This window comes from Lepidothrix coronata, unplaced genomic scaffold, assembly GCF_001604755.1.
Source record: "Lepidothrix coronata isolate B3197 unplaced genomic scaffold, Lepidothrix_coronata-1.0 Scaffold53, whole genome shotgun sequence".
In the NCBI taxonomy this organism is placed as follows: domain Eukaryota; kingdom Metazoa; phylum Chordata; class Aves; order Passeriformes; family Pipridae; genus Lepidothrix; species Lepidothrix coronata.
Window position 1 is genome coordinate 735,643 of NW_016690233.1, and position 22,788 is coordinate 758,430.

The following is a 22,788-nucleotide window of genomic DNA, read 5'->3' on the forward strand; positions in this document are numbered from 1 at the left end:
TGACCTAAACAAACAGATTTTTTTTAATGCTGATGCTGTATGTTTGTATCTCTGTGTTGCTGGAGTAAAGTGGGAAGCTGAATGTCTGCACAGGGTATCCTGGTTTTGTAATAAAGCAGCAGAGAGATGTATTGTTAATACCTAAAAATCTAGCATACTAATCAAAGTGTGTGCAACCAGAAATCAGTCTTAAGGGGTTAAATAGGTTTTGCAGTGAAAGGAAAAAAAAAAGTCATAGAATACCTTGAGTTGAAAGGCACCCATAAGGACCATTGAGTCCCACTCCTTACTTCTCATAGGGCTACCTAAAACTAAACCATATGGCCAAGACCATTGTCCAGATGGTCCTTGAACTCTGACAGGTGTTTTAGGTAAAATCTTTTCTGGATGCTCTCAGGGACCAGGGCTCCCAGAGTGCTAGGAGCCGTAGGAGTCCCCAGTGTGGAGGGGCAGGGCCTGGAAGCCAGGACTGGTCCCAGCCGCCCAGACCTGGAGCCTGGGGGCACCCCCAGCACTGTCACTGTCAACTCCCTGAGGCTGGGGATGGGAAAAGGCCAAAATTGGGCTGGGCTTGGTGCCCTTGGATGGTCCTATGGCCAGGCAGGTCAGGGCTGTGGAAGAGGAACATGTGTCCTGCCACAGCATTGCTAAGGCAGGGAGTGACACCCCAGGGGTTGACATGGGATCCAGAGCCCTGGGCAGGGCAGAAGGAGCCCTGGGGGACTGGGCAGGGACTGTCAGCCCAACGGTGTCTTCAGGACCCTGACAGGCCATGTTTAAGTATATGAAAGTATTTATTCATATGTATTGAGTTCATCCACTCTGTTTCGGAACATCTGTGGGGGGAGCTGACTGAGGAACACATAGGGTTGACTTACTACCTTGTGAAGAAAGAAGTTCCTTTGAAGGAATCTTTTTCCTGTTATTTTTATTCCTCAGGGCTAGATTTATCTTGAACTTAACAAAGGAGCAGTCTGGAGTACCTTCTTAAAAGCAATTTCTATGTTTTGGAGGAAGAAGATAAATTTGGTCACTTGGGTCTGAAGACTGCTGCACATTATGTAATACACCAGGGTTTCCTATAAGTAACCAGAAATTTGTCACTTTGCTGCTGTGTGGAATAATATTCTTGTGACAATGCATTGAGCTGAAAATTCAAACTTGTAAGCAAATACTGAGAGTTATACTTTCACTAGAACCCAAGCATGTCCTGATTTATGCTGAGCAAACAGTTTATTCAATTTCATCAGGCATCAATTGAAATAAATTATTTTTCATTTCTGTAGAGATGATGTGTATTTCTCTTATATTTTTTCAATAAAACATAGGTATAATGGAAGCTGGTGATTTTTTATTTTTATCTAAAGATAAGATAGCAAATCAGAGTTCCATTTGAATGCAAATTTTTCTTATTTTCATGAAAACTTTCTCCACAGCTAATTTTGCTGACTGTGGCTCTAACTTACTCCACCCTACAAGCAGAGCTGGAGTACCAGAAAGGTTGTAATGGCTGTTCCTTTTTCTCTCTTTAAGATCAGAGTCATGTTCAGCCTGTGTTGGTGGTTAGCCAGCCACAGAGCAGTGTTAACTTTATGGGAATATCTAGTTTTTGTTTAGTTGAGTTGAGGCTTGGAGAATTTAAAATATTGGTCTGTTAGATCAATAGAGAACTTATGCTTCCCTTAAGGTACTTATATAATGGCATTTAGGTGTCTTTAAACACACAGAAATACCTTCACTTCTATGAAGTTGGTTTATTCTGATAGAACATAGGATTAGCCGACCAGTATAGGCATCTGTATCCAAGCCTTGTGCTCCCTTTACAACAGAAAAATGTAAGTATTTCTACACATGGGACACGATTCATTTGACCTTGACTTAGATGTTGCTCGTAGATCATATGACTTTTATTCTAGAAGCACCTGTTTCTGTTGTTGCCTGTAGAAAGTGTTGAAAACTGAGTGAAGCAATGAATTCCACATGATCTCCACTTGCACTACATTAATTATCTCAGAAATAACTTGCGTAGTTTTTGTTTGAACACAAAATGATACCCTACTACCCTATCCCCAGTAACGCAGGCTCCAGAGCCTCACTACTTAATGTTTCCATTCTCACTGTCCCTATGAATAGAAGAATATCCCACATTAAACTCAGTCCAATTTGAGCCTTTTACTTTTTGTTCATCTCACAGTCACAGAAGGTTGAGGTTAGAAGTAACCTCTGGAGGTCTGGTTCAACCCCCCTGCTCAAGCGGGGTCACCTAGAGATGGTTTCCCAGGCCCACGTCCAGATGGTTTTTGAGTATCTCCAAGGATAGAAACTCCAGAACCTCCACAGGCAACCTTTACCAGTGCTTGGTCACTCTGGTCTGATGTTCAGAGGGAGCCTCCTTTGTGACAGTTTGTGTCTATTGCCTCTGGTCCTGGCTCTGGGCTGTCATCTTTGCACAGGTATTCTCTTCAGGTATTTATGTACATGAATAAGATTGTCCTGAGCCTTCTCATCTCCAGGTTAAGCAGTCCCGACTCTCTCAGCCTTTCTTCATAGGAGAGATCTTCCAGTCCCCTAATCATGTTTATTGACCTTTGCTGGGTTCTCTTCAGCATGTCCATGTGTCTCTCATACTGGGGATACTAGAAATGGACACAGTACTCCAGGTGTTGCCTCACTAGTTCTAAGCAGAAGTGAAAGATCACTTCCCACCACCTGATGGGCTAATGGAGCCCAGAGTATTCTTAGCCTTTGACTCAAGGGTACATTGCTGGATTACGTTCAATTTGGTGTCCACTGACCACCGAGTCCTTTTCTGCAAAGCTTTTGCCACTGGGTTTGTAGAAGAGTCTGACCTTTTTGCATGACCTCTAAGTGTATTTGAAGAGTTTCGTATGTCTACCCTTGGATTTTTCCTCTTTGTGGTAAACCATCAAATATTTTCATTTTTTTTTGTAGGTCATGTTTTTTAGACCTTTCATGACATTCATTGCTTGCTCTTCAACAGACTCTCAATCGATCCACCTCTTTGTTATACTAAACAGGAACAGATTTGCTCATCTGGGGCCTGAACACTGGTGGTCAGAGCATAAGGATTACTTCCCGTGTTTTGCAAGCTCTATTCATGTTTACATAGTCGTTTATGGTGTTTTCTTTCTTAATGACAGCATGACAAGTTGCCTTACATTCATTTGTTCCACTCTGTGGACTCAGGGCCACCTTCTTAGGAACAGTTAGCTTGCCTGTACTTTTTCCATTTGATTATTTCTGCCTAAGCATATTAATTGCCTTTGTTTTGAATAATGGTTTTAGCCCATTTTTCCAATTTAAGAGATTTTATTTTTTTAATTACAGTGTTGTCCATCATACCTGCAGCCCTTTTAGATGTGTCATGGAAACATTAAAAGCAGAGTCATTGCATTTCTTTCTGGAAGTGTACTGTTGCCTTGTGAAATGTTCACAAAATACCCTAAATCCCTAAATACTTAGAAATACCTTGCTGTAAATGTTCCTGAGACACTGCTGTGTATCCTATAGGACATTCAAAGAAGTGAAACCAGTTCTTTTAAAATTTTGGCTAGCAACTGGACCACCTTTCTAAAAGTCAGCATATACTCTTTGTACCTTGAGATGATGATAGTGTCCAGGTTGATTTGTCATAAACTGATCTTACCCCAGTCTTTCCATCCTCCAAATATCTATGGGCCTGTTAAGGAAGGAGATTTGTTTATTCTTATTTAATTTCTTCATTGTATGAAGTCAAGCATGCATGTGTAACTTTATGAAAGTGTGGCCTAGCACTGTAAGTTTCTTAACCTACTCCCAATAAATAAAACTGAAAAAGAAGACTATAATCACAATTTGGGAAGGATTATGCACTGATCAAAGTAAAAGCAGTAGTTCCATTAAAATTTGTAGATTGAAGAGGCTGCAGAAAATATGGTCTGGCCTAATGAGAAAGAAAATTATTTTTTAGCCCCCCAATTATTTCTCAAGGATACCATCTCATATTTCCCTTAATATTTTCCAGGAGATGGGTATACCTTCTCTCTGTCAGTATTCCAAAATACACATCTTTGTACAGAGAAGTATCCTTCCTCAGTGCAAAAAATGAGGGTTTTCCCTGTGCTTTTCCTTAAAGACTAGGCTGTGGAGTTGGCATTTGTTTCATAAGCTTTTGATCCTAGGGTGGCTTGCATCCAGAGTGTGTGCAGAGCACTGGATATTGTGTCCCTAATTTCATGGGATATTCTGAGTTGGAAGGGACCTACAAGGATCATCGAGTCCAACTCTTAAGTGAATGGCCCATACAGGGATCAAACCCATAATCCTGATGTTATTAGCACCATGCTCTAACCAACTGAGCTAATCTCAAGGTCATGAAGTAGCTGTTGGGCCACTGCTCAGTAGGAGACTCTCTCATGTTCTGAAACAGCAGCTTTAGAGTCTGTCGGATTTTCTCTTTGGGGAGAGAGGCTGAAGAATTCCTAAGAATCAGGAACTGTTTTCTCTCCTTTCACTGCAGTGGGTTTGCAGTGAAAATCAGTGATAGATTTTTTGTTTTTCGTCCCAGACCTACTTAGGTTGCACCATCATTTCACAGAAACATAATACTGTAAAATATGGTGTGTAATTGCTCATTTCAAAGTGTTGTCTTATAGCACTGTAGATCAGGAGAAGGTCCTCTGAAAATGATGGAATTATTCTCATTTTACTCAGTGAGAATATAATTAAAGAGACAGGAAGGCAATGAAATATAGCAGTAATTAAATACAACTAAAGACAGAAATGTTTCGATCTTTCCTTGCTTAAAAGAAAGCTGGATGATGTAGGCTTATGGTCGATGTGTGAAGCAGTCCAGCTCTGGGGAGGTGCCCAGAAGCATGGCAAGCTTCAGGCAAATCTGATGTCCTATATCATAAGCTGTACTTTAAGATACAAAGAAGAATCCAAGAGGCAAGAGAAACCAAAGAAAAGAGACAGAGGTTCAACTGGTTAACAGTTGCAGATTGAAGTCTGCTAGAAGGAGTCTGAATCATCTCAGAAACTTCTTTGGAAAGGAAGGGGCTTTGCAGCAACTTGGAAGAGTGATACAGTCTTAAGTCTTCTCTACTGTTGTGCTTTACAAGACCTAAGTGTTTCTCCCCAGGCAAGCTGGGGCAGCTTTGCGTCTGCTGCCCTGTCCCCTGATTTGGCAACTTGAAGAGACTGGCAGGCCATTTTCTGAAACTACCCATCAATCATCAAGAGAGAGCAGAATATTAGAATCAGTAATGTAACGTGAAAGGAGTGATAGGAAGCATCAACAATTCCTGTTAAGCAGAGAAAATGATAGTAATATTCAGAAGATAAAGCTGAAGTAGCACTGAACCTTTAGTCAGTTTTAGGAAGCTAATCAGTTGTGTCGGGAGAATATCTATGCAAAAGTTTCTAAAAGTGTTCTAGAACTCCTCAACCTTATTGAAGCAGGAGCTTGGCTCACTTGGGCAGAACAGATTATTATTTAGGCATTTTATAGAATTGTCTGTCTTCTATTGCTTCTCACACATAAGTCTCGAAGTGTGTTACAGGGTGGTCAATAGCATTGTTCCTGCTGTGCTGAAGGGCCAAATAAGCACTCAGGGTTGTTAATTTGCCTGGAGTTACCCAAAAGCAGAGCAGAGGACTCCAGAGTGCCTGTTTTGTACATTATTTGCTCAGTCAGTGTTTCCTGAGAAAAATCCACCTGGGGAAGGTTGGTACAGTATATTAGCGTGAACAGGGATCACATCAAAGAGTTTAACACCTCAAATTGACAAAGGCAAAGCAGGAGAACAGAGGGATGCATTAATTTTCTTCTAGTCTCACAGCAGGTTAGCAGGAGAAACACAACTCCAAGCCAGGTGCCTTGCTTTGCTGACAAGCAGCCCATCCCCATGCCAGACTGGCTCAGCCAGGGTCTGTGGTCACGCTCTCTCCTCCTGAGATGATACCCTATTTTCATCTGGAGGTGGAAGAGAGAACTGTTAATATGAGATATATTTATTTTGCACAAGAGAGAAGTTCTACAAACAGAAAACTCTCTGACAAAGGAGAACAAAATAAGAAGAGAATTTAGAAATGCTGTACCATGTATTTCACATTTGGCAATTTATACTTCAGAGTTAAAACAATTTTGCATGTGCCCTTTTGAAAGCATGAGGCTGCATGCATGAAGAAAGCACCCATTTCCCTTATGTTTTGAGCAGGGAGCCATATGTTTCAAAAGCAGAAAAAGAACAGTTAGCCTTGGAGCATTAAATCTGCCCATCTAGGTAGCTGACTAGCTTTCTCACAGAGATGATTGTCCCAGAACAAAGCTGAGGAAACAAAGCTTAGAAGTGTAAATATTAGTAGGTGTGTGGGGACATAAATTAGAAAACTTGAAAATTTTAATTACTTGCATTTACTTTCACCTGCTGAGTTCCCTGGCTGACATCAGAAACTACATCTGTTGGGTTGCTAGCAGAGTAGGCAGAGGGGATGGGGACAGGATAGTCTCAGTTCCCATATTGACAGTAGAATCTGCACTGACAGCATATTATCTGATGTAAAAAAAAACCCTAATATAAACAGGAGCTTCCTGCTATCTCCCACAAACATGGAAAGTACCACGTAGTGTTAGCTGTCAACTCAGCAGGAGCTTCCAGGCCTCTGGACACTTAAATCACAACATCATTACAGTCACCTTTGGATTCTGTGATTGAGGTTTTCCTATTTTACTTGGTAGGTTTATGGATGCAAGGAGGATTAAATGATAAAGTGAATCATATGACAGTGTGTGAACGCCTACACAATGAAAAAAAAGGGTGTCAGGAGGAGAACTTTTTATTTCAAGGGATTGTGTGGAATAGAAAAACACACATATAGGGCATTATGATTCCTCACACTGTTCTTAGTTGCATAAGGTTTGTGTGTTGTATTTGTTTTGACTATGACATCCTTGGGGTAAGGACTGTGGGTTTTTTAGATCACCTAGGACAATACTGCCCTGGTCTGTGTGTAGTCCTGGAATGAAAACATTAATAATGATTGTTTTGCATGGCAGAGGCTATGGCAGGCTATATTTTCAAAGAGGTACAGTTTGTCTGATTTAATTTAGCTTTCAATGTCCATTTCAGTCTGGTATTTTTGTGCCTGACTGCAATCACAGAGCAAGAGGTAACAGTCCATGGTGTCATTGATATCAACCCCTGGACAGCATCTAGCCATTTAACAGACACACGCAAAACCTATAAACCAGTGTGATGAACCATCTGCTGTGCCTTTCCTACTGTTCCTTCTACTATTTTGCAAATACAAATCTACAGATTCTAACAGAATGTCAGTCTTCAACTCTGCTGCATGTATGAGAAGGGAAATAAGATATAGGAGCACTAGAACTCTTTTTCCATGACATTTATTAGTTTATAGTGTTGTTTCTTACATCTGTTTTTCTTTGATTCCTCTATAAAATGGACACAATTTACTTTTAATAGATGCTTTGCTGAAAAATGGTGCTTCACCATTTCACTAACCTGCTTTCAGATAGTTGTAATTTTGCTTTAATTTTGTGCTTTTTATGATTTACAGCAAAGTAACAGAGAAGGAGCAACCCTGGAATTTGCTTTTAATGCCAGGTACATTCCAGAAGTGTTATTTAGACAGCACTCTGAGAATACATGTTATTGTGGTTGCTTTCCTATTTAATTGGGTACAAATAGAATCCAATATCTGATTTGAGAATAGTTTTGTGTCAGTATAGGCCATTTTCTGACTCAATTTGGTGCGTAGACTTTGCGAGTCTCATTGCTTGTATAGGGGAGTGTAAGAGGCTTCTGTATAAAACGCTACAGTTTGTGTTTATCATTTTAGCTGAAAAGGAAAGATGGGGAAAGTAGAATGAGGATCCACATCTGTCAGCTAACTTTCCTCTTTTTCTGAACTTTTTTTTATTTTGCAGGTGATGGAAATTAAAGGACAAATGATTCATGTACCAGAATCAAATTCTATTTTGTTTCTTGGTTCTCCATGTGTGGATAAGCTGGATGAACTGATGGGCCGAGGCCTCCATCTTTCAGACATACCTATCCATGATGCTACTCGTGATGTCATATTGGTTGGGGAGCAAGCAAAGGCACAGGATGGCTTGAAAAAACGAATGGATAAGCTGAAGGCAACACTAGAATGTACACACCAAGCCCTGGAAGAGGAGAAAAAGAAGACAGTAGATCTCCTTATTTCTATTTTCCCTGAAGAAGTGGCTCAGCAATTGTGGCAGGGGCAGCAGGTTCAGGCCAGGAAGTTTGATGATGTCACCATGCTCTTCTCAGACATTGTTGGCTTCACTGCCATCTGTGCTCAGTGCACGCCCATGCAGGTCATCAGCATGCTGAACGAGCTCTACACGCGGTTTGACCATCAGTGCGGATTCCTGGACATCTACAAGGTAACAGCTCAAGTCCTAAGGTAGCAATATCTAATGGAAACTGAGACAGGAAAAAAATCTCAGTAGCTTTCTTCCTAAATTGCAGACTTGCACTCATATTTCATAAAAATATGAAGGCACTAGTTTTGTTTTATGTGAGAAAAACCCCGAATCTGAAATGTCCCCGATTGAAAATCAAATACTTTAATGTGAAACTGTCACCATGGTGCTCCCATGGGAATATGGGTCTCATATTCCCATTTTCCTACAGAAACATGCATCTCCTGTATTATAGCCTGGTTTCCTTTAGGTGACACATCAGCCACGTCATCCTAAAGATGAAGAAGCGCACAGTGATGAATCTTAGCCCCTGCAGCTCCTGAGAGGCACTCAGTTTCAGCTGAAACGTGAATGGTTTAGGGTTTAGGCACTTACCTTTCTTCTGAAAGAATTAAAATTTTCCGTAAAGAGCAAAGCATTCACTGAAAAAATTGTTGTAAGAAACTTCAACTTCCACTGAAAAACAACAAGAGGACAGCAGATGTCCATACATAGCAAATGTAATGAATGGGACTTTGCACTGGTGTGCCATGCTCCTTTACTACTCTGCAGAAAAGGAGATGTCACACATGCTGGTCCTGTTACAGACCTCATCATCTTCACTTCTTTTGAGTGGATCTGGTGTCCAGTATGTATTTGAGAGAAAAAAAGAGGGGAGGTACAATTTAATAAATGCAGTGAAGATACTGTCTGTGTAACTATCCTGTGAAATCTACAATGTGTTTTGTATATGGAATGCCCTTAATTTTGAGACCGGAGAAATAGAGCAAATTTCTTTTCATATCTTAATGCACAAAAGAAAAAAATGTGTTTCAAAATCGTATTTTTTATTCTCTCTGAGGTTTGCAAACTAACAGTTTTCAAAATGTTTCATAGAGTATTTGTTGATAGGCTGGAGAGAAAATGTCTCACAAGAGTGCTATCCCTTTCATTTTTAGCCTCTAACACACTTTAAAAGGAATTGAAAAATTATTACACACATAAAAAATAATCATGGCTGAAAAGTTACAATATGTACTACAGATAGAACTGAAAATGGTATAGATAAAGACTGGTAGGGCAGTACACCAAAGTAAACGATCACACTGTAAATAGGTTTTGTGCTCCTGGGCTAGGGGTTTGTATTACTAATGCTCAGAAGCCAAAGACTGTATTAGGAGAGGACTGCAAGGAAAGATACCAGCCCTCATTAGATGATTGTTACAGCAATACAGTCAAAAACATGGGAAGTTTGATCTCAGTTTGTATGAGTCTGGTGTTGCTGCACTGGATTATGACCCAGCTCTGAGAACAGGACTCATAGAACTTCTGACCCACAGTCAGGAGTGACCCTGCTTCACATGCTGTGTGTTCACACGCTTCACATAGTCACTGTGTTCCCAGGTGATTAATTTTAGCTGTTCTGAGATATTCAGAACATTCTTTGTTGAAAACTATGGTTGCAAGGGAATAGGATATACAGTATGCAAAACTCTATGACCAGACTGTAAGGAAGGTTGGTTGAATCCTGTGAGAACAAGAAAGGATATTTGTGGAAGGTCATGAATATTATATCGTTTAGACCATGGCTTTCTGCCTTTCACCTAGTTTTGTGCTACTTTAGACAGAATGAGTTACTGTATGAAAATACTGTCCTGATCAGTGAAAAAAGACCATTGCTGAGTTAGTCAAGATAAAATATATGCATTCAAAAAAAGGAATAAGCACTCCCGCGTTGAGACTGCCATGTAAGTTTATGAGCAAAGGTATCAATAAAACCTGTTTTTCTATGGCAGAATGGCTTACACCTCTAAAACCATTTCTCCACTGTTACTGTCTTAATATAGGCGGTTCCTTCTCAGATCCTTTCATCCTGGATTTTCCTTATTTCCTCCGTGTCCCCTGAGCCTCCCCTACTTCCCACCACAGCCCACATATGAGCAACGCAGCATGCACTGTGGCTGCGTGTACTTTTTTTCTTCTCCCCAAATCCTTTTCAGTTTGTTGTTTTTCTTTTTTAACCAGAAGTCTGAAAAAACTACTGTGTAAAAAATGAAGTGAAAGCGACTCAATTGAGTAGTACAGAAAGACAAAACTCAGGCAATGAACTCTTTTTCTTTTCCTTAGAGAATCAGGCTTAAAATAAAGTAATTATTTTGAAAAAAACATTCACATTTTAAAATGAAAATAGTTTGTGTGTTTATATTTTTTCCATTTGTTTCAGATGAAATTCTGAAAGCTAAGTGTATTACTAGGAATGATCACCACCACAACAGCTATGATTTTAGAAATTATTGTCAGGCGGTGAATTTTAGATACATAATCACCACTATTTGTATCCACAGCCTGCCTCAAAGATATACTTGAGTAACTAGGCTACAGAAATTTGTCATGTGACCTAAATATACATCAAAAGAGATCAATTTTCAAATTTGCTTGTTTTTAAGCAGCATGGCAAGAATAATTTGCAAAGATTATTTGGTGAGCACTTCTGAATATCAAATTCACTGTTTTGTAAACAGAAAATTAAGCAAAATTCATTAAATAAATTCCATGCAGTAAATTAATTACCCAGCTTTACTGTTACAGAATTTGGAATTCAGAACCTTAGTACTTCTAATCTTGGACTCAGACAATGAATACAATATTTTCAATTGTCTCATGCTGTTCATCCAGAGATGTTTATTGAGAAATATGACACAGAAAGAAGAACAAAGATCCTCACATTAAACAAGTCAGACATAGAGGGCAAATAAATGAGCTGTTGGATATAGACTAAGAAATGCTTTGAGAAGGCAGAAGAGTGATGAATTAGATTTTGAAATTTTTTGTAAATGAAAGTAAGTAGCTATCACTGATGAGGTAGGGAAAGGTTGTCCAATAGACGGATGCACAGGTAAGAGTGACACATACAGAGGGTGGACTCAGAAAGTGAATTTCACAGCAGCATTTTGAAAGGATACAAATCAGGACACATTACATTTGTTCAGGCTGAGGGAGAACATTGCAGTAATTGAGATGCGTGGTGTTATGAGTCTGGGTGACAATTTTAGCAATCTAGAGGAATCTGTGTTTTAGAGAGTGAAACTTCAGAAGGAATCTGCTGACATATAGTCTTGATGAAAAGATCAAGAGGGACACTCATGGTAATCACAGAAGGGAGAAGAGGTGAGAGAACTAAGACCTGGTAATGCATTTGGAAATTGGTGCTGCTATCAGAGCTAATTATATTCAGCTTGGAGTTGAGGAATGGGAGAAAAAGATGCTGTCAAGCAGGGAGTGCAAGTCAAAGCAGTGTAGACACAGAGGCTTGGCAAGCTAGTGTCTGTGGACATGGAAGTAGAAACATGAACTCAAGGACTAGAAGTAATGGGAGAAAGTTCTCAGTAAATTTTGAAAGCTGTTGCTTTGGGTAAAATATGTACTGGGTGACCTGACTGTTTTCGCCTGTTTTTTTCTGTATCTGAGTTCCTGTTGTTTATGAGCCAAGTGCTGGGAAATGATGCTTCAGTTAAGCCATCTATTTGTCAAATAAGCTATTTAGATATGCTGCAGCCATGTCTGATGGCATTTAAAACTTAACCTTGCAAACTGAAATCTTCCCTGTTTAGGATTCCTGTAGCTTCTGTTTCTCCTCCACATAATATATCTTTGACATTGGTTCATTCAAAATATTTTTTTTCTTATAGGCCTGTGTAGGCCTGCTTTCTCAGCTCTTTTCCCTTCAGTTTCCTTTAACTACTGCGTAGAGTAAAGGCAGCATGTTCTCTGGATGGTTTTTTGTCTGTGTGTGCACTGGCTGTGTGTTTTTTTGCGCTGGCTGGGTAATGTCAAGCCAAATAGAGCAGAACCAGGCCTGATTCTGTAGGTGTCCTTTCTCTGAACAGAGCAGCATTTGTCCTTGAAGACATTTGCAGATTTCCCCAGACAATAATCTTCACTTTCTGTGAAGTGCTAAGTCCCACTTTCCATGTCTAAGCAGAGTCCTAAGTGTTTTTGACAATGAACTATTGTCAGCTGCCAAATTTCTTTGCTTTGTTTTCAAAACTTTAATTGAAAGTTTATTGAGTATTTATTGAATAAGACAATATAATTACAATTGGTTTTATAGTTAGAATCCACAATTTTGTTGTGTGAATTTCTGCTTTCTTTTTGGTTTCATTGTTTGGCTAAATTGGCCCTCCTCTCTGAGGGGTGCCACACACATGCCTCCAAGTCTTTTACCAGCTTCCTTGAGCTTTTATTCCTGGCAACACGATACAGTTAGTGTGTTAGATCTTCATTTTCTGATTTGATATGTCTAACTCTGGCTACAGCCTCAATTTTTGCTCATTGTAAAGACTTGAGACTGAAAAAGGATGGGAAGTCTGGACTGCTCTGCAATCATTCAGTGTAGCGTGGGGGTCTTTATATAATAAAGAAATGTAGTCTGCTCTTCGCTGAGGTGGAAATTGAAGAGACTTTATTTAAATCTCGCACTCCCTTTTATCCCCTAAAACCACGTGACCTTGTAACCAATGGGGTTGTCTGTCCCTGCGCATGTCCCTTGGCTTCCCTGCCCCTGGGACACGCCTCCTACAATTCAAGGCTGATACTCACCAGTTTTGAAAAATGTTGTTTATATTTCGGTTGTGATATAATGCTTTTAGGAACCTGATTTTAAACTCACATTTTCTGAAAATATCACTTTACATTTTTGTACTCGTCGTTAAAGTTACAGAAATCTGTATTCATTTTACAGAAGATACCAGTACATTCTCAGTGCCATGACTATCCCTTCTTGTGAACTGATACATGTACATATTCATATATATGTTCTCAAGCTTACTGTCGGTACTATATTGACTAAAGAATACTGCAATGACCAGGGTCATGAGCTTCAGATTATTTGGAAGTTTTTCAGGCTTTATGTTTCATAAGTTAAAAACCATAGTCTCCAAGTTTTAATGCAAAATCTATGGCCACTATTTTTATCTTCTTTCCATCACTTCTGCAATTTTAACCTTTTAAATTCAGTGCAACTATGTGGCCATTTTGAAAAGGTTTCAAATTTCTAAACTTCAGCTCAGGCATCTGCAAAATGCGGAAAATGCAATTAAGATATGTAAAATGATAGTAGTGTTCTTACATAAGCAATATGATAGATATAAAATATTGTGATCTTTTCTTTAAAATGGATAGGTGCAGTTTTGGGAATTACCAGTGTTCTAGGTGTTGCTTTTTCCTGATATATTAAAGTCAGTGAGTTTTGAATGTGTAGTAGATGAAAATGGGTAATAGAAAAAAATTTCCACTGCCCAGAAGCTTGCTCTCTCCATGGTGCCACCCAGCCTGGTAGAGCTGCCTTCAGCACATTGCTCTGTTTGGCCCCACCACAGAGGGTTCCTGAACCTTCTTCCTTTTCTTGCTTTGAACAGGCTATGACACTGACTTTTTCCTGTCTTGAACTCTCTGCCCATATGTGGACTTGCTGGCACGCTGGTGTGTCTTACTCCAACATGAAGTCAGGGCAAAGCTGGGGCAGCTACTTTTTGGGGAACTCAGAAGTCTTTTTGGGCTAAGGAGGAGAAAAAAAGAAACACAAAAGGTTCCATGGATTTTCCCTGCAGATCTGGTGTATCACCACCCAAGAACTCCAGAATATTTTAAGACTTTTCATTACTTTAAGCATGTACTTTTCCCCAGCCTTGTGAAGGATTTACACTTTTTGTCTTTAGGGAGATCTGCAAATGAAGCAAACAGACATGCAGGCTCCAGAAGAGTTATTCTTTGCCTTATGAACACAGAGTCCTGCACAAAGCACTAAAACATCTGTGCATGTTCCCCTGCAATATATCACCCAGGAATCCTCTAAAGAGTGTAGGACTTCTGTTTCTGTATATATAATTTCTTTTTCAGCAATACTATACTTGTATATATTTCCTTTTTTTTTTTTTTATATCTCACTTTTCTTTCATCTGAAAAGCTTGCATTTGTTTGTAAGCTTTAGAATCTACATCCAGCTTACAGGTCCTGGGATTGCTTTCTACGTCCGCAGGTTGTGTGTTAGGCCTGACCATAAGCTGACCTTTAACTAGAATAGGACCGAGCAGGATATCTTCCTGGCTCCATAGTCAGGAGCAAGCCTACACACTGCAGCTAGACAGGGACCATGGCTAAGAACATGCCCTGTTACAGCATATGGGTCTCCCTGCATCTATGTTTTGTAAAATACCTTCATTAATACTTAAATCCTTTTTTTCTTGTCAGGCTTTTCTGCCTTCTAAATTTTAGTATTTCTGAGGGACTAAGAAAATGAATTTCACTTTCCATTAGCTTTGGCTTGTTTCATTTTTAAACAGACTGGTATTGTACCAGATTTAAAGTATACATAGTACAGCCATGACAGCATATGGGTGGACCTTTATATACCAAGATGCAACATTTTCATTCATGCAAATAACATTCATAATTGTACTTTAATTTTTTAAATTATTTAAATGAATATGGAGTATACTTAAGTTAATAGGATCTAGATAACATATGAATTTCAAGACAAATAAATTAAAACTTGTGTAACCTTGAGGAAGGTGTTATGGTTCACTAGTAGTTTAAATACTGGGGATACTTATACCAAATTAAGACCACTCTTATGTCTGGAGAAGGACAGTCACATTAAACTCAAACATGTGTCTTAAGTCATACATGATTATTTTAATGTTTTCTTACAGACATATTTAGTCTGATTTTTGCAAATTCTTACTTGCCTACAGAAGAGAAAAATCATTTATGCACTCTGACTTCTGTATTCCATGATTGTTGTGTGCAAACCTGATGCTGATGTCATGTAAACTGCAAGTCTTTTAGCATGTCTCTCTTTTAACTACTAAAAAAAAGCCACCATCTTTCAGAATACTAGATAATAATTCTACACAGCAAGTACTATTTCTTTTTTCTTCCATAAAGAAAATAGCACTCTGAATTACAGTGCAGATGAAAGAGTTTCTCCATATATTACATACTGAATGATCTGTGCTTAAGACTGCTAAGTAGCCACCAACGCACTTGCAACAAATGTGGGTAGAGCCCTTCCCAAATCTTCGTTCGCGAAACCTGACCATGATGATGAAGGTGCAATAGAAAGAGTTCAAACACAGCTTTTCCTGCAAAATGCTCCTGAACTTGCCAGTATGGAGCATCATTAAACCCACTAAATAAGATGCCCTCAAGCCCGGTAAGACCAATGATTTCATAACTAGACTTTTGGGAAAGGAGCTTGGTTTTTATAGTAAGTAATTTCTTTTAAAAAATGAGCTTTACGAGATGAACAGATTTCTGAACTTCATAGGTGGACACTTGGAATCTGTTCCTGTTCACATGGAAAGAGTTTTCCTGAAGTGTTTACAAAAGCAGAATATCATATCATAAAAGTGTTGCAAAGTTACTTTGAAACTTGAGCACAAGGTTTCATTGCTTAGGAGTTAATTTTGAAAAGTTGAGACAGAAGCTAAGGGAGTGAAACACTAAATAGAAACTGAAGGAGATTCTTGGGTCCATTTGGAGACAGTTGTGTTCTGAAATCCTATCTTGAAAACTTTAAAATCCTCTCAAAATAAGGAAGTTTTTTATAATATCCCAGAGAATTTGGAAATCTATAAATAATAGTGTATCCCACATGTAGAATTAATTTCAGCAAAATACCCCAGACCTAAGTGCTTTAAACTGACAGATGTTATTAGGCTTCACAGTGTCGCACAATTCAACTGTTTCAAAGCTTTTCTGACAAATTTGTGCAGTGGAAAACCATATACAATGTTTCAAAATGTAAACTAAACTGAGTCTTAATGTCTATTCACACAACAGCAAGAAAACAAACAGGTTTTAGTTAATTCAAAAAAGGACAGTAGCTATGGAGTCAGAAAGGTAGATCTAGAGCTACTTCAGGATCAGGTATACTTAGCCAAGATCAGAGTAGGCTTTTCCGAACTGCACTTGCACCACTTGCAGAGAAAGAGCACACACACTTTATCTCTTAGGGAAATAACCTTATCTGATTTCTCTCTGGCGTGTTTATTAGTTGTTTCTTTCCTTAGAATCTGTATTTTAGATTAAATGACTTGTTCAAATCTTTCTGCCATAAGCTGCACAAAATACTTCATGTCAGCTCTCCCTCCGCTTAGTGATTAATAACATCCCCTGACCTGCGTGCCAAAATACGCATGCCAAGATCCAGGACTTTTTGAGGTTAACAGGATCTTGTTGTGCTGACAAATGGTATCGTAGCACTAGCAGTCAACACAGTCATACAATCTTTCTCCTGTTTTGGTGTACTTTATGGGAGCAGGAACATGCATGCTGGGGTGCACTTTCAAAGGCATGGAGCTCACCCAGAGTCTTCTGAGAATTTCACAAACTAAGGCTTTGCAGTCTGTGGCCATTGCTGGTTTTCAGCCATTTCTCAGAAAAAGCATGCTGATGACTGCATGGGAGGAGTCTTGCAAATCAAATGACAGTCTGAGCATGGAAACAGGCAATTAAGCAAAGATACACACGTTAGCGTCCTGCTGTAATAAATGGGAAAAAGAAAGAGGTTTCCAGAATTCAGGATGGAATACATCATGTGCTGGAAGTTCATTTTTCTCTTTAGTTACTATAGAAGGAATATAGAAGGTGTAGAGATGAGTAGATCAAATTGGAGGCTTCATTTTTGTGTGACTGACACTGGGTAATGTGAGTTCCATCCTGAATGACAATGTTGTAAACTTATTACTGATCTGCAGTGATATATCTGGAGAGTGATTTGGGTAGAATTAAATGTGGGAGATGTCAATGACATCTTGAAGTAGAATATGGATATCAAATAAATTGTTCCTTGTGATGAGGGCTGAGATGGCTGCCCTAAAATAAAAATAAAATGTAGAGAATCTCAATTTTCTTCAGTCTTTTTTGTATATCAGTTGAAAAGGTATCCTGCTTGCTGCTGAACTAGAAGTCATGGAGAGGAATAAGGAAGCCCAAATGATAAGTCTGAAGCATTACTTTGCCATATACTGTGGCCTTTTTCTTATTTTCCTACTGTACAACTTAGGGCAGAAAATGGATGAAAGAAAAGCCCTTTGAGAGATACCAGTAACTTCAAAGGTTTCCTTTAGAGTTATACTTGCAAGAATTTCATCTTAAGGCTGAATTTTGCTGTATTCCTTTAGAGTGAAGGCTTTTCAGCTTTCATAAAAGAAATATATAGTTTTGAGGTACTATGTAGTTCAGTCTTGGAGATGGAATGAAACATGGATAAACAGGATAATGAAAATTTTGTGAAGGCAGAGGTATTTACTGTAGTACCTCATACCTTCCAGTTCAAGGTCAATTCCCATCCTGAATCTTGGATTCGTGCTGGGATGAGACTTAAGAAACCATCTCCTTATATATTTAATACTCCCATGGAAATACAGCCTGGGTGTGCAGGAAGCTAAGATGTGCTCTGTTAAGTCTAGGCTGAGGAGTACATATAGAACTTACTCTGACTTTTTTTCTTTAAGAAACCATTTCCTTGGAGAACAAGGCATACCATATAGTTAAATCTTGGGTTACAGCAGAAACTGCCATAACTAGTGCATTATAATGGTCCATGTTTTATAGTATTGAATGTGGGTACTTGAAGAAGCACAAGAAGCCCTGTGAGCTATGAAATGTCAGGTACACACAGCAGTCTACTTTCTAGCATTTTTATTACGAGGCTTTACATGGTAAAACGCAAGGGTTATGTTCTTTATCACTGTGTTTGCTGAAGCCTCTATGAAAATCCTTACTGTCTGTAGATCTGTTCGATTGCTTTAAAAAACTTGTAAAATTCTTTTTTATCTGAGTAAGATCTTGTTGTCAGTAAGTTTCTCAGATTTCCCTCTTTCCTGATCCATAAGAATGGTGATGTCATTTTTTTCTCTTACTCTCTCACCCTTCACCACTGTGAAGAGCCCGCCTCAATCTCCTCCCGTGCCCTGAAACCATCTCTGCTCCAGGCTGGACAAGCTCAGCTCTCCCAAACTCTTCTCTCAGGTGCTCTAGCTGCCACTGTCTTGCTGGCCCCTTCTGAGCTGGACCCAGTTTATCAATCTCTGTCTTGTACTGAGGGGCCCGAAACTGTGTGTGGTATCTAAGTCTAATGAGTGCTGAGTAGGGGATGATAAGCACTTCCCCTGATGTCTTTTCCTACAGCCCAGGCTATCATTGGCTATCTTTGTTCCCAAGACTCATTGCTGACCCATGTGCCATTTGCTGCCCACCAGGACCCCCAGGGTCTTTCCCAAAGAGCTGCCCCTCAGGAAGTTGGCTGTATCAGTTCCCGAGAAATTCTTTCCCATGGACAGGACTTTGCACATGTCCTTATTCAATTTCATGAGCTTCCAATTCATCCCGCCTCTCCATGTCCCTCAGGATGGCAGCCCTGCCCTGGAGCAAATTGACTGTTCCCCCCATTTTAGTCAACTGTACGCTGATGAGGGTGCAAATAATGTTATTATCAGAGAAAGAAGCACAGATTTTGTTGTAAAGGGCAGATATATCTAAAAATTCTAGATAGGTTTTTTTACAAACTTGTATTTTGAAAAGTGTTAACTTAGTACACATTGCATGCACCTAGAACAATATGTCTGTATTTGGGTAGGAGAGCAGAAACATGCATAGGGAACAGGCAAAAGGAGAAGCAGGTTAAGATGGAAAATAACACTCTTCAGTGCAGCCAAAAAACCCCAAACTAACACACCCAAACCAGGAAAGTTATTTTTCTCAAAGAGAAAAGTTAAGTGAGGAAGGCAAAGACCAATAAACTACAATTACATGAACCGTTACCTGTTTTCCTGCTGCTTATTTCTGCCTTTTTTTTTCACTCTCAAGCTCTTAAGGAGGAAACTGATATAATTGCAACTGGTGTTCATTATTATTTCAATATTGTAAAATGAAGTTTTATACCCTCATAACAGTAGGATGGTTTCAGGCTCTGATCACTTACTCATAAGTGATCAGAAACAGTTTAGTAATGATCTTCTCTTCAGCTAAATATAGCGTATGCACTTTATACAGTACCTGTAAACTGGGTGTGGAATGTAGAGAAAATGTTTAATATTCCAAGTTTTCTTGCCAACCTAAAATTACAATGGTTACGACCACATACTTACTTAAGCAGAAATAAATCTTTTTGGTGATTAGTATAATAGAAATAGGTGAGACCACAAGCAGGATTTGATGCATAGGGAACCACAGCTGAATTGGAGGAAACATTTGTTGCTCTATGAAAAGGAGGGTAAGAAATCAAGACATGGCTGAAGAATATCTGATTACTCTGTCTAAAGTTTATGGATATGATACATTTATATACATAATCTATATTTGTCAGTGGAATAAACAAAAAAAAAATAAAATTGAGCAGCATAATATATTTTTCCTCAAACATGTATGACTGAAAGGCTTCCTTTTCTCAAGGAAGAGCATCCTTGAACAAAGGATAGTTATACAATTCATACATATTTACTTTCCAAAGTAATCTTGTATTCACTTGATCATCTTTGTATAACATGAAGGCACCCAGGAACGTATAGACCATAGTTCTTTATCCTCAATTGAAAGCCAGATTAGTTATGTAGCAAACCCAAACTAATTCTTGAGGTCTGGCTGGGCATGTGTTAATGGACTGTGAGAATGTTACAGATGTATGGGCAAGCAGACTGCACAACACAATGCTGTCAATAAAGCTTGAGGGCCTCAAGATTTCTCAGGCTGCCTTTATCCAGAGCCAGAGGCCTTCTGCAATTCATTCTGCTCCTGCTTCCTCCTGAGGGACAGCTTTCTTTAAAGAAAATCAGGGATAAGAGAGAGGTAAGGCCTGTCTGACGAGACCAGAGGGATCAGTCTGCTAACTTCATGCCTTTCATGTAGGGAATTCAGAGTCAGATAGCCTGTATGGTAAGAAGGACATCAATTCTTATTTGAAAATAACAGAGAAAGGTGTAGTCAAAAGTCTGTAACAATAGCATCTATTTGTAAATTATCCCTACAGCAGGAAGAGCTACCCACTAATGAGAAGTTATATACTCTTCAGTGTTTTTTATGGTGATGTTTTGCTTTTTCTAATTATCTTCCTGATATAATTTTCTAGCACAGCAAATACCAATTATGAATTATAATTATGTAGCACTCTTCTTACCCAACAGCAAGCTCAGCCAAGATAGTGTGAAACAAAGCTGCAAGCAATCTCTCATTTAAGAAAAGGCAGTTTTCTGTGTTACCGCTATGGAAAAATGTAGTAGTATCTCAGCTGATGATATACACAGGTCTAGATTATCTTCTTTGGTTATAATGGTGACAAACCACTATGCAATTGTAAGTCAAGTTTTGACTGCACCTGTTTGCAAACTCAGGTAATTATGCTCCGTTGTCTAATTGCTTATTTATGGATATTTTGCTCACATGTTTTAAGCAATGCTATTTGATTGCAACCCTAATGGTAGGGTTCCCTTCTCATTATCATACTTTAACATTTGATTTGTCTAATTGCTGCAGGTGGAAACAATAGGCGATGCATACTGTGTTGCAGCAGGGCTCCATAAGAAAAGCCTTAGTCATGCTAAAGCCATTGCCCTAATGGCATTGAAGATGATGGAGCTTTCAGAAGAGGTTCTCACTCCCGATGGAAGCCCTATTAAGGTAACCTCTTTGCTCTTTATTCTCAGCTAGTCAGTGATACGTGGACCTGATTCATTACATCGCGTTCTGTCAGTAGAAACCTGTTTATTGCTAGGAGAATCTACAATTGCATCAATATGTCACAGTCTTTTTTGGTGCACATGTATTTCACTGGTGCTCATCAACAGTCATGGAAGCTATGCCCTATTTTAGTAAGCACAATAGACCACATGGACAAGCTGTTGCCTTGTTGTATGCGTTGAATGCCTATTTGTGGCTGAAGGGCACTCCTGGAGCCTTTCTTGCCATTCAGTATCGTGTGAGAAGAAGACGATTCCCATGATTCAGGACTGTCCCATGCTACAAGCAAAGCACAGTATGCAATGGCAACAAAGAAATTCGCTTCAGGAGTAAGCACCTGATCTGAACTTCAGCAGTAGTGTGGTGGCTCTCAGAAAGTTCTGCAGCTTTGAGAGACCACATACCTCTTTTCTTTAGTTGTAGACCTGCATAAAAGACGAATGTGTAGACTATCTGTTCTTTCTCAGTGTTAATTTGCTTCCTTCCTGTGCTACTCCAGTTACTTTCCTTAAGTTTGGTATGAAGGTAGCAGGAGGAGGAAAAACAGATGTCCTTTTATACCATTTTAAAGTTCCACTGCTGTTCTGCCTATTTTGATCCTATACCAACTTTGTAGCTGCTGGCGTTTGGAATTGGTAATGTCTAGGTAGGAGAGATGGAGATGTAGCAAGGAAGAAAAACCATGGAGATAGACATGTGCCTTTCTTTTCCAAGTGTCAGATTATATGTTGGTTTTATTATGTGCATTCACTCCTATTTTTGGTTGAATTGTTCTTCCCATAATACAAACCTTCTGTTTTCCAAGAGAATGGGAGTATTATGGGAGTATTATGTACTATGTAGAACAGTATTCAACACTGTCTAAAGCCTTTAACAAAAGCTATATGTGGCTGGATTGAGAAGGCCAGACCGACTTCCCACAGGATGATTTATATCATGGTTGAAATTAACTTTGTAAACTGCAGTTCCTTTAGTCTGTTAAAAATGAAGGTTACATCAAAAATGTGTCCTTTTTTCCCCTCGTGAAATGGAAAGACAGTTTTGAAGGTTTAAAACTTGACAGAAAAGTGATAATGTATTCAGAAGTGTTGTTAAGCAAGAAAATTGTATACCTAGGAGTTCCAAATCTTCCTGATTTATTAGTTAGGTTATATCTTGAACTATGTTCCTTGAACTCTTTATGTATGGTGAATCAAGAGAGATTTAATCCAAATGATTTTTTCTGCCCAGAAAGGAAAGTATGGATGCAAGGCAACCAAACTAAGCAATTCCATGAAATATGGCAACACGATATTCAAATAAATAGATATAGAGTTCTGGATAAAATATTTTTAAGTATTAATGATGCTTATGAATTTTTTAAAATGTCACAATAAAATATTTGAGTGTTGAAAAATGTCCACATATTCAAAAGAATAGCTTTCTGAAAAAATATGTTGGACTATGGATCTTGAAGAAAAATGGTTTTAAAGCGTTGAACACAGAGCAAGCATTAAAAGACAAATTTTTTCTGAGGATACCAGAAGACGTAGCATTTTCAGTTTTGATAAAAGACTATTTCAAATAGGTATTAATTTAATCCTATTAAAATA

General features: G+C 38.9%; 1 protein-coding gene across 1 annotated transcript in view; it reads left to right on the plus strand.

The window, feature by feature from the left end:
* GUCY1A2 (guanylate cyclase 1 soluble subunit alpha 2) overlaps nt 1-22,788 on the plus strand; it is a 151,382-nt gene that overhangs the window by 68,921 nt on the left and 59,673 nt on the right. Inside the window, exons 5-6 of the mRNA XM_017816044.1 lie at nt 7,955-8,440; nt 20,993-21,136. Of these exons, the coding sequence (XP_017671533.1) occupies nt 7,955-8,440; nt 20,993-21,136 (630 nt within the window). The remainder of the gene's footprint in view (nt 1-7,954; nt 8,441-20,992; nt 21,137-22,788) is intronic.